The sequence below is a fragment of the Chiloscyllium plagiosum genome, chromosome 33, assembly GCF_004010195.1.
Source record: "Chiloscyllium plagiosum isolate BGI_BamShark_2017 chromosome 33, ASM401019v2, whole genome shotgun sequence".
NCBI lineage: Eukaryota > Metazoa > Chordata > Chondrichthyes > Orectolobiformes > Hemiscylliidae > Chiloscyllium > Chiloscyllium plagiosum.
In genome coordinates, this window is record NC_057742.1 from 3,083,169 (window position 1) to 3,096,013 (window position 12,845).

Below are 12,845 nucleotides of genomic sequence, written 5' to 3' on the forward strand. Positions count from 1 at the left end.
TGATGCCCCCCCACAGAATAGGAGACATTGTTTAGTTATGCAAATGCAGAAAAACATCGAGTGAAGATGACTGTCTTGGAGAGTTTCGCACTCTGTGAGAAGTTACAGTCAACCACTCCTGCCAACACCGATTTCACAAGGTTGCAAGTATGCAACTAATCATAGAATCATACAGTACAGAGAGACCCTTCAGCCCATCGAGTCTGCACCAACTAAAGTACATTACTACCTACACGAAGGTCACTTTCTTGCATTCGGCTCATATTCCTGATGTTATGGCACCTCAGGAGCTTATCCAATACTTTTTAAAGGTTGTGAGGTTATCCACCTCAACTACCCTCCCAGGCAGTGCATCTCAGACCCCCAACATGTCCACTTTCCAATGTTCCTTCAACTACTGGATAATAACTGTGAAGTGTCTCTTTCCTCACTTCTCTGCCAATGTCAATGCAGGAATGGCACAAGACATGCAACCATTTATTAATCCATGTAGAGTAGAGTAGCTTTTTTTGTCATTTCTACCTTTTACAACTGATACAGTAAAAATGGGACAGCGTTTCTCCAAGACTGAGGACCTGAATTTTCTAACTGAGGAAAGGGGGACACAGGTAACTAGGCAGTTGTATCAGAAAAGTGCTGATGTCATGTTTGGACGTGCACTGAAGATTGAGGAGATGTCAGATTGGGCGAGGTTTGGTGATGACTCACAATGGAGAATGCGACAGATGAGCAATTACAACAGACCCAGATTCGGAGGGAGGCTGAAAGTAAAGACACTGTGAAGAGCTCGAAGATTAGTATTTGCTTAGCAAGACAGCAAGGACATATGCACAACAGGATGGAAGTGAATTTGCAGGTTTGTCACCTTTGCTGACAAGATACACAGTCTGAGACACTCCCCACAATGAAGCTGAATATTCATTATGATCAGACACCAACTCACTTCCAGCAGCTTCTTATGATATCTTTTATCCTCGGCCATTTCCGCCACCTAGAATCAGACCCCACCACCAGAGATATATTTCCCTTCCCACCACTATCAGCATTCTGCAGAAAACATTCCCTCCACGACTTCCTCGTTAGGTCCACGCCCCACCCCACCAACCCACCCTCCACTCCCAGTGCCTTCCCTAGCTGCCGCATGAGGTGTTAAACCTGCGTCCACACTTCCACCCCCGACCACCGTCCATGACCCCAAAGGATCTATATACATCCAGCAGAGATTTTCCTGCACACTTGAACACCTCATCTACTGTGTCCATTGCTCTCGATGGGATCTTCTCTACACTGAGGAGACAGGACGCCAACTTGCAGAATATTGCAGGGAACATTTTTGGGACACACACACACTAAACAACCCCACCGCCCTGTGGCCGACCACTTCAACTCCCCCTCCCACTCTGCCAAGGACACACAAGTCCTGGGCCTCCTCCAGCACCAAATCCAAGCCAATTGACGCCTGGAGGAAGAACATCTCATCTTCCACTTTGGAACCTTCCAACTACACGGCATCAACGTCAGGTTCACCTGTTTTCTCATCGCCCCTCCCCCACCTCATCCCAGATTCATCTATCCAACTCAGCGCTGTCTTCTTGAACCATCCGACCTGTGAATCTTCCTTCCCACCTATCCACTCCACCCTCCCCTCTGACCTATCACCATCACCCCCCCAGCCATCACCTTCCCAGCTAGCTTCTCCCCAGCCTCACCCCCACCCTCCTATTTATGTCTCAGCACCCATTTCCTGATGAAGGGCTTCTGCCCGAAACATCGACTCTCCTGCTCCTCAGATGCTGCAGAAAACCGTCTGTGGTTTTCCGGCGCCACACTTTTTGACTCTGATCTCCAGCATCTGCAGTCCTCACTTTCTCTTATGATACCCTCCTTAGTACACCGACTATCTCCAGGGACCACTCAATACCCACCTAACTGTGAACTGGACTTTTAATAGCAGAAGTGAAACTACAATGTGTACCTCCTCTTTATGCCTGATCACCTACATTTGAAAACATGAAGCCTTGGGAGTAAAAATAATTTGACACAACCCACTCAAATTAGCCATTCCTGGATCCCAAAGCTCAGACAAGTTAAAGGAATGTAACAGCTCTCATCCACAGAATTCCTCACATGGAGCACGAACTCAGAAGCATCTCAAAACCACAGAACATAGTGACTGCCTCACTTACCTTTCAACTGAAATTCTTGGTGATATCTGTGAAAGAAAGAAAAAAGCATTTAAGACAAATCAAAAACAATTCACTTCAAAAACAGCTAATTGTTCAACTCTTGCCCCATTGCAGAGATTTTAGTGCTACAACATCGAACACTGAACAGTACAGCACAGTACAGTACAGGCCCTTCGGCCCTCGATGTTGTGCTGGTCTTTTATCCTACTCTAAGATCAGACTAATTTACATACGCTTCACTGTACTATCTTCCTTGTGTCTATCCAAGAGTCACTTAAATGTCCCTACCACTGATGCCAGTGCATTCCACGCACCCACCACTGTCTGTGTAAAGAGCCTATCTCTGATATCTCCCCTAAACCTTCCTCCAATCACCTTAAAATTATGTTCCCTCGTGACAGATATTTCCACCATCGGAAAAAGTCTCTGATTATCACTTTATCTATACCTTTCAACATCTCGTACACCTCTATCAGGTCACCTCTCTATCTCCCCTAAACCTTCCTCCAATCACCTTAAAATTATGTTCCCTCATGACAGATATTTCCACCATCGGAAAAAGTCTCTGATTATCCACTTTATCTATACCTTTCAACATCTCGTACACCTCTATCAGGTCACCTCTCATCCTTCTTCGCTCCATTGAGAAAAGGCCCAGCTCCCTCAACCTTTTTTCAGAATACATACTCTCCAGTCCAGGCAGCATCCTGGTAAATCTCTGCACCCTTTCGAAAGCTTCCACATCTTTCCCATAATGAGGCAACCAGAACTGAACACTATTCCAAGTGTGGTCTAACCAGGACTTCATGGAGCTGCAGCATAACCTTACGGCTCTTAAACCCAATCCCCTTGCTAATGAAAGCCAACACACCATATGCCTTCTTAACAACCCTATCAACCTGTGTGGCAACTTTGAAGGATCAATGGATATGGACCCAACGATTCCTCTGTTCCTCCAGACTGCCCAGAATCCTGCCTTTAACCATGTATTCTACATTCAAATTTGATCTTCCAAAGTGAATGACTTCACACTTTTCCAGGTTGAACTCCATCTGCTACTTCTCAGCCCAGCTCTGCATCCTCTCATTGTCCCATTGCAACCTACAACAGCCCTCCACACTATCCACAACTCCACCAATCTTCATGTCATCGGCAAACTTACTAACCCACCCTTCCACTTCCTCATCCAAGTCATTTATAAAAATTACAAAGAGCAGAGATCCCAGAACTGATCCCTGTGGAACACCATTGGTCACCGAGCTCCAGGCTGAATACTTTCCATCTACCACCACCTTCTGTCTTCTATGGGGCAGCCAATTCTGTAACCAAATGGCCAGATTTCCCTGTATCCCATGCTTCCTTACTTTCTGAATGAGCCTACGATGGGGAACCTTATCAAATGCCTTGCTAAAATCTACATACACCACATCCACTGCTCTAACTTCATCAACATGTTTTGACACATCCTCAAAGAATTCAATAATAAGGTTTGTGAGGCATGACCACTAATGTGTTGTAAGGATTCAGATGAAGAGACTTTCTTCCAAGAGAAACCCCATTCCCACTTTCCTTTTCTCCTTGGTATTGGACCATTCTGACACACACCAGGCAACTCAAAATACTCTCACCAAACCAGGAACACTGGCTTCAGTTCAAACACAGCTCAGTTTGGTGTAAGGAAGGTATTACTGACCAGTATCATTTAATTTGGCATGAGGATTACTGGACAAGTGTTTCTCCTCTTCTTATCAAAATGACACTCACCACAAACATATTTTGTAAGCATTTTACACCTCCACACATTCCCTACGTCCAAGGAATAGCTTCAGGCAATGGATTAAGCTTGCTACCATACGGCAAAGCAATGACACCTCTCCAACATGGTGGATGCCTATTTGGCAAGAAAAAAATTAAAGACATCCATTTAAGACAAATCAGGGATTGTGGGTTTGGCCTCTCTGAATTTCTGAATTATCTCGAGTGAAAGTTCACACACTGAAAGTTCAATGCATGAAAGTTGGTGAATCATTCGACAAGGAATGATCAAGAGATTTGAAAATGGAAAGCAGGTCTCATCCATCTTCCCTCAAGGAAATTTACCATCGTTATTAGTTTTGCAGTTGTACAACTGACTGAGCAAATGATTCAGTTTCAAACTATTCCACTTTCAATTTTTAAAAGAGTGAAAGGATTTTTCTCAGTGAAATAGGGATTACCACAGTTTGAAGTTCTTGAGGAGATTTGTACCTCAGTTTGTGGATGCAGTTGTTGATTTTCTCACTGAACTGCTGAGGTTGTTTGCAGACGTTGCGTCACCATTCCACCACTGCCACAAACATTCGATAGGGCAAACTGGAAGCAAACTAGCCTTCAGGGTACATGAACACCAACTAGCCACCAAGAGACATGCCCAACTATCACTTGTGTCCATGCACATGGACAAAGAAGGACACCAATTTGACTGGGACAATGTATCCATCCTAGGACAAGCTGAACAAAGACATGCACAGGAATTCCTGGAGGCCTGGCACTCAGCCAGGAACTCCATTAACATACATGTAGTGTTAGACCCCATATACCAAACACGAAGAAACAAAACCGGAAATTACACCATCCACCTCAGCAAACCAGGCACAGAAATAGCAAGCGGGACAGAACAGCAGCGCTTCACTGGAGACTCACTGATGAACAAACTTACCAGCTCAGTGAGCAAGTCAACAACCTCATTACCACAGTTCTTATTGCTAGTTAAACGGATTAACTGATAATGGGCAATAAATACCAACTATATTCCCTTGCTCAGCATGAATACCTCTCACCTCAAGCACAAATTGGCATGAAAATCAAACATCAAGTTGTGCAGCCGAATCGGCTGAGAGACAACCAATGTATTCTTTAGATTGGTCTTTTAATCTTTACCATGGTTTTGAATGAAGCTGCACTATTTTCCCTCTTAAATCTATTTCTTCCCCCACCCCAATCAGTGGTTTGAGCTCACACAGCTTCTTTTCATGGCTTTGTTGGTTAGCAGCCCACCACAGCCCCTGGGACCCTTCCTCTGAATCCTCTCCAAAGACTTGGAAATCAAAAATAAATTGTACCTTTATAAAACAAAATAAATTGCAAGCTGCATCATTCATACAAACATTCCACAATGTCGGTGTGAAAATTGCTTAACAACACTTACACTAGAAACCATCAAAAGCTTAAAGTGCCTCAGCACAACTGGAGCCTTCTTATGGGAAAAGGCTATGAACCTCTCTGTGCTATTATTGTCGGAGCAAAGTCTGCTAATATGGAAGCCTGTTCATTTTTAAAATTTTATTTTACTAAAGGCTCAACTGAATGTATTTATAAGACAAAAATCACCTCAAACTTATCCTGTCTATAATCACTCACTAGTGCCAATATCAAATTCCTTCTAGGTTTCAATCAACATTCAAATTCTTCAAGTTTTGACCCTTTATAAATTCAGAAGGTGTTTACAGTGCTGTTGATGCTTAACAGATGAATTTGGCTAACTGTACTTGGGAATTGCTGTTGAAGTGAAATTCTGCAATTGAAGCCAGTTTGCTGAAAGGTTCCCCTTAGCTTGTGCTATTTTCTACAAAACAGCATCTAAGTAGGTCCACACAGGTCTTGCAAATGTGGTGATACGGAACAATGATACTATATCTAGATGTCCATTACTTCTGATACTTTTAAAATTAGAAACAAGAAGTCAGATAGGAAGAATGCATTCAGATGTTAAGTATCAATTTTAGGTTGAAAGTACCACTTGCATCTTCACGTCAGTAATGCGTTTGAAGCACGTGGACAGTGGTGTTGCAGTGGAAAGGTACCTGACCCCTACTCCCTGTCTGCAAAGACAGTGAAGCCAAAAGCCACCCAGGAATAGCTCCTTTGGATTGACATAGATTCCAAACAATGATGGTGACATAACAGCACAGCAGTATTTATTGTTAGTCTAATTTCTCCCTCTCCCAGGCCACCCTCCCCAGGACGTAAAAGGAACAACCATGGGGTGTACATAAAGTAAAGATTGGAAGGTAGGGGGGAGGTGTAATGAAGTAAAGATGGCAGCAAAGCAATAAGATCACTAGACTAGTAATTCGGAGACCAGAGCTAATGGCTTGGACACATTAGAACAATCCCATAATGGTGGGGGGGGGGGGGGGGGGGGGGGGGGGGGGGGGTGGAATTTAAACTCCATTGATAAATCTAGGATAAAGAAGTTAGTCATGAAGCTATCAACAATTGTTGTAAAAATCCAATCTGATTCACTATGGTCCTGTAGGGAAGGAAGTCTGCTGTCCTTAACTTGTCTGGCCTACATGTGACTCCAGACCTATGGTTAATTCTTAACTGCCCTTTGCAATGCCCTCAGAAGCCAGGCATTGTGTGACTCAGGTAATGAGGAATGAGCAACTAATGCTGTCCATTGTAACGACACCCACATCCCAAGAAAGAAAAAATATTACATTTTCACCAGCAGCTTCTGTTGCAGATATGGAAGTGGATTTTAATATTGTCTGAGAAAAATTATTCCAAAGGCAAGAGCAGCAAGACTGGAATATTTTTAACCAATTAATCAATCTCCTGTGGCATTGCTCATCAAGGCAGTGGACATGTAGTTTCTGGGGAGAATCACAGGCACCAATTCAATGATAAAACGAGTTAAACTGTTTAAATGTCCAGTGATTATTTGGCTGCCTTAGGGATTGAATTCCACACTTGTGCCCATCAATGAGTTGCATTGCATATCTAAACAATTTTTCATCTTACTGTAGATATGTATCCAAGTTTTAATTCCAAACATTACATTCACCGATCACATCCGAAAAAGAGAAGACTGGGACTTTGTGTCACTGCACTGTTGGGTTCTGTAATACCCAACATGCACCCATGCTGACCTCGGTATGACACGTCTTCTGCGCTTAAGTCAACAGATGATATGGTTCAGTTGTCACACAATCTTCACACCCATCCACTCCTTCCCAGCTTGCCACAGGCTTTACTCAGAGATTTGAACATATTTGCTCTTCACACAAATCTGTCACTAGAACAAGGTTTGGAAATGCTAATCAGCCGTAAGCCAGGAAACTAAAGCAAAACTGAAAAGCTGAGTAATGGTCAGATGAGTGGCACTGAGCTGCAGGACTTCTGTCAAGGGCTAAAAACCAGAGTTGTCTTGTAAGATAGCAGATGGGTGACCCAAGATACCTGTTCAGTTCATGAAGGGCTTTACTCGGGGTAACAACGTTGCCAAGATGTATCCACTTTGCACTACACAAATAAAATGGCCCCAGGTTTAAAAATAACAAGAACAAATAAAGGAGTTTCACCTGAATTTTGTGCACCTCCTACTATCTGGAGAAGTGCATCAAATACTGATGATGCAGAGGAAGAAATTATTGATTCAGGATAAGAAATCTGCAATGCAGCAGGAAGTACGAGATGTCAACCCAGATTTCGGGGCGGCACGGTGGCTCAGTGGTTAGCACTGCTGCCTCACAGCGCCAGGGACCCGTGTTCAATTCCCACCTCGGGCAACTGTCTGTGTGGAGTTTGCACATTCTCCCTGTGTCTGCATGGGTTTCCTCCGGGTGCTCCGGTTTCCTCCCATTGTCCGAAGATGTGCAGGTCAGGTGAATTGGCCATGCTAAATTGCCCGTAGTGTTAGGTGGATTAGTCAGGGGTAAATATAGGGGCGGTGTGGACTTGTTGGGCCGAAGGGCCTGTTTTCATGCTGTAGGTAATCTAATCTAAAAAAAAATGTATCTGCCATGTTACATTTCCAATTACAGGGAAGAAACAGCAGTATGCCCTCAATATTTCAAATACTATGGGCCCAAACAACATTCCTGAAATAGCACTGAAGACTCATGTTCCAAACCTTAGCCACATCCCTTGCCAAGCTATTCCAGTACAACTACATCTACCTGGCACTGCAGAAAATTGCCCAGGTAGGTCCTGTCTATTTTTAAAAAAAAAAAGGTCAAATTCACCCCAGTCTGCTGTCAATCATTAGCAAAGTGATGAAAAGTGTTATCGGAGTGTGCTATCAAGCAGCACTTTTCTAATAACCTGCTCACTGATGCTCAGTTTGGATTTCAGCAGGCCCATTCAGTTCTTGGCTTCATCAACATGGACAAGAGAGCACTAAACTGTGGAGGTGAATACAGACCAAGCTCAAAATCAAGGCAGCATTTGACAAAGAGTGGCACCTGTTTTAACAGGTTATGCTGCTATAAATCTTACCTCGATGCTTGTCTAGGGGCTGCTTTGTAGTTTGTGCTAAGAGATACACATAAGTCAGAATAGGCAATTATCTTGAGTGAGAATATGGCATTTATTACATCCAACTAACTACATACCAGCTTATATTATACTGACGGTAACACGGAGACAGATATTATTGTTCCCAACCAGAATAACAAAACGCTCATCCAGTGACTGTGTATATGCGTGGGTGAGTCTTCAGCTTAACTCCTAGATTAACTCTTTCATTTCCATTACTTTATTCAACAGCATAAAGCAGCCTCAGCAAAAAGCTGAAGTCAGTGGGATTCAGGAGATACTCTCCATCAAATGGAGCTTTAGCTAGCACAAAGGAAGATGCCTTTGGTTGGAGGTCAATCCTCTCTGCCCCAGGATGTCTCTGCAGGAGTTCCTTCAGTCCACATGTCTTCAGCTGCTTCAGTGGCCTTTTCTCCATCATTAAAATAAATGTCAGAAGGAGGGATGAACATTGTTCACTGATGACTGCACATCAGCATTCTTGACTTCTCAGATACTGATATAATCTGTGCCCACATGCAGCAAGTCCTGGACAACATCTAAGCTGGGGCTGATAATTGGGAAGTAACATTTGCACCATACAAGTGCCAGGCAATAACTATCTGCAGCAAGAAAACCTCACTATCTGCTTGCACCATTAATTGCATAACCATCACTAAATTCACCACAATAAAGATCCTGGAGGTTGACACTCATCAAAAACTGAACTGAACCAGTTATATATTATGGCTCCATGAGGAGGTCAGAAGCTAGGAATCCTGCAAGTAGCTCCCTTCCTGATTTTCCAAAGCCTGTCTACCATCAACAAAGGTGAAAGACAGGAATGTGATTGAATACTCCTTACCTGCCTCAATAATTGCAGTTACAAGAACACCATCCAGGACAAAGCAGCCCACTTGATTGGCATCACACCCACAAACATCCATGCCCTCTACCACTGATGCACTGTGGCAGTAATCTGTACTATCTATAAAATATACAGCACTAACTCACCAAAGTTCCTTCAACAGCATCTGCCAGACCCCCTCATTTCAACCAAAAATGACAAGGGCAACAGATTCATTGGAAAACAGCGAGCTTTAGGTTCTCCTCCAAGGCATGCAGTACCCTGACTTGGAAATATATCGCTGTTCCTTCCTGGTTGCTGAGTCAAGATCTTCAAACTCCTTCCCTAACAGCACTGTAGGTGTACCTGGCTCCCATAGACTTTGGTAGCTTAACACTGGTAACCAGCAATGCCCACATCCCATGAATAAAAAAAAAATCTTCCCATCCAATTTCTCTACCTAATGGCACCTGTTAAAACCATGGCTTCTCTGGTGAAGACAGATTTTGCATCATCATAAAGCTTTCAAATTTTAGAGTGGTCTAAAATGGACCAAATGGCCCTGTTTCCACACTGTAGGGATTCTTTGAGACTGATACAGTGCTTTCATATGACACTGAAGTTACTCAGAGAGCAACAAATGATTTTATAATCAAGCATTCCACTTACTTGGATTTGATCAGATGGAAGCCGTCCAGTAGAACTTCTCTTATATCTTTTGCCCTTTTGCCAAGTTTTTCACCCTGTAGAATGTCACCCAAAAAGTATTCGCAGTCTGCTCAGGAGAAGGAAAAAAATAAAAATTCAATGTTTATGATCATTAAACAGATATCATTTTAAATAACATATCAATGATGTGGAGGAGCCAGTGTTGGACTGGGGTGGACAGAGTTCAAAAATCACACAACATCAGGTTATAGTCCAACAGGTTTAATTGGAAGCACTAATTTTCGGAGCGCTGCTCATTCATCAGGTGGCTGTGGAGCAGGACCTTGAGACACAGAATTTACAGCAATATTTACAGGACACTTCAGTGTCATGCAACTGAAGTGATATATTGAACAAACCTAGATTGCTGTTAAGTCTTTCATCTTTTAGAATGGGTTGCAGGTTTTGGTGTCTGTGCCTTATGGTCCTGCTCCACAACCATCTAATGAAGGAGCAGCGCTCCAAAAGCTAGTGCTTCCAAATAAACCTGTTGGACTATAACCTGGTGTTGCAGGATATATAATATATAGACAGTGAACCACAGGTAGAGTGCAGATAGAGGCCATTCAGCCTATCAAGTCTGCACCAACCCTCTGAAGAGCATCTCATTCAGTTGCAGATCCCTACTCTATTCCAAAACCCAAATTTCCCATGGCTAATCCACCTCGCCTGCACACCCCCGAACACTATGGGGAAATCTAGCATGAGCAATCCACCTTAACCTGCACATCTTTGGACTGTGGGAGGAAACCACAGCACCCAAGAGAAACCCATGCAGACACAGGGAGAATGTGCAAGCTCCACACAGTCACCCAAGGATGGATTTGAACCCAGGTACCTGGCGTTGTGAGACCACTGTACTAACCACTGTGCCACCTGTGTAGTAATCACTGTTATGACGCAAATTATAGCCAAATGAGGAATACTTTAAAGAGGGGTCACTGTTGCAATCCAAGTACCTGGCATGGAGTTCTGTGTAGCAATCTCCCATGACTTCTGAATTAGTGATGTTATTTTGAGAGGTACTGACCCAATCAGCTTCTCTCTACCAAAATGTCTCAACTGTCTTGAACACCTGAGCTCAAAGGATTGATTCCTCCTCCTTGTTTCAAGGGATTTTCTGCTTTTTATGGATTATTATGGATCTGTGATGGCTCAGTGGTTAGCACTGCTGCCTCACAGCGCCACAGACCCAGGTTCGATTCCAGCCTCGGGTGGCAGTCTGTATGGAGTTTGCACATTCTCCCAGTGCCTGAGTGGGTTTCCTCCGGGTGCTCCGGTTTCCTCCCACTGGCCAAAGATGTGCAGATTAGGTGAATTGGCCATGTTAAATTGCCCATAGTGTTCAGGGATGTGTAGGTTAGGTACGTTAGTCAGGAGTAAATGTAGAGTGATGGGGAATGGGTTTGGGTGGAACACTCTTCGTAGGGATGGTGTGGACTTGTTGGGCCGAAGAGCCTGTTTCCACACTGTAGGGATTTTAAATTACCCTCCGCCACCACAATACCTGGAATCATACTGAAACAATGGTCTTTCAAACCCGTCTTGCACACTAATGTCCTTCAGGGAAGGAAATCTGCCATCTTCACTTGGTCTGGCCTACACGGTGGCACAGTGGTTAGCACTGCTGCCTCACAGCGCCAGAGACCCGGGTTCAATTGCCCGTAGTGTTAGGTTAAAGGGGTAAATGTAGGGGTATGGGTGGTCCACACTGTAGGGATTTTAAATTACCCTCCGCCACCACAATACCTGGAATCATACTGAAACAATGGTCTTTCAAACCCATCTTGCACACTAATGTCCTTCAGGGAAGGAAATCTGCCATCTTCACTTGGTCTGGCCTACATGTGACTCCAGACCCACAGTAATGTGGTTGACTCTCAGGTGACCCCAGAAATGGCCTAACAAGCCAGTCTGTTGTAGCAATTGCTAAAAAGTTTCAAAGAAAATGAAACCAAATGGATCACCAGGCATCGACCAAGGCACAAGAAAAGACAATAGCAGAAACAGCACTGTCAACCCTGCAAAGTCCTCCTCACCAACATCCGGGGCCTAGTGCCAGAATTGGGAGACCTATCTCACAGACTAGTCAAGCAACAGCCCGACAGTGATACTCACAGAATCATACCTGATAGACAACGTCCCAGACACCACCATCACTGTCCCTGGATAAGTCTATCCCACTGGCAGGGACAGACCCAGCAAAGGGGACAGCACAGTGGATACACAGTCAGGTGGGAGCTGGCCTGGGAGTCCTCAGCATTGACTCCAGGCCCCATGACATCTCATGGCATTAGGTTAAACATAGGCAAGGAAAGGTCCAGCTGATTACCATGTACCACCTTTGCTCAGTTGATAAATCAGTACTGAAAAACGTGTTGCTGGAAAAGCACAGCAGGTCAGGCAGCATCCAAGGAGCAGGAGAATCAACGTTTCGGGCATAAGCCCTTCTTCAGGAATGAGGAAGGTGTGCCAAGCAGGCTAAGATAAAAGGTAGGGAGGAGGAACTTGGGGGGGAGGGGCGTTGGGAATGTGATAGGTGGTCCTGACGAGGGAGTCGCAGAGGGAGTGGTCTTTCCAGAACGCTGATTGGGGAGGGGAGGGAAATATATCCTTGGTGGTGGGGTCTGTTTGGAGGTGGCGGAAATGACGAAGGATGATACGATGTATCTGGAAGTTGGTGGGGTGATAGGTGAGGACTAGTGGGGTTCTGGTGGTGATTGGAGGGTCGTGGTTCAAGGGCGGAGGAGCGGGAAGTGGAGGAGATGCGGTGGAGAGCATCGTCAACCACGTCTGAGGGGAAATTGCGGTCTTTGAAGAAGGAG

General features: G+C 44.4%; 1 protein-coding gene across 1 annotated transcript in view; it reads right to left on the bottom strand.

Moving 5' to 3' along the window:
• The window catches only part of skap1 (src kinase associated phosphoprotein 1), a 371,132-nt gene that overhangs the window by 345,017 nt on the left and 13,270 nt on the right, over nt 1-12,845 (bottom strand). Inside the window, exons 2-3 of the mRNA XM_043674766.1 lie at nt 9,982-10,087; nt 2,187-2,212 (exon numbers count right to left, since the gene is read on the bottom strand). Of these exons, the coding sequence (XP_043530701.1) occupies nt 2,187-2,212; nt 9,982-10,087 (132 nt within the window). The remainder of the gene's footprint in view (nt 1-2,186; nt 2,213-9,981; nt 10,088-12,845) is intronic.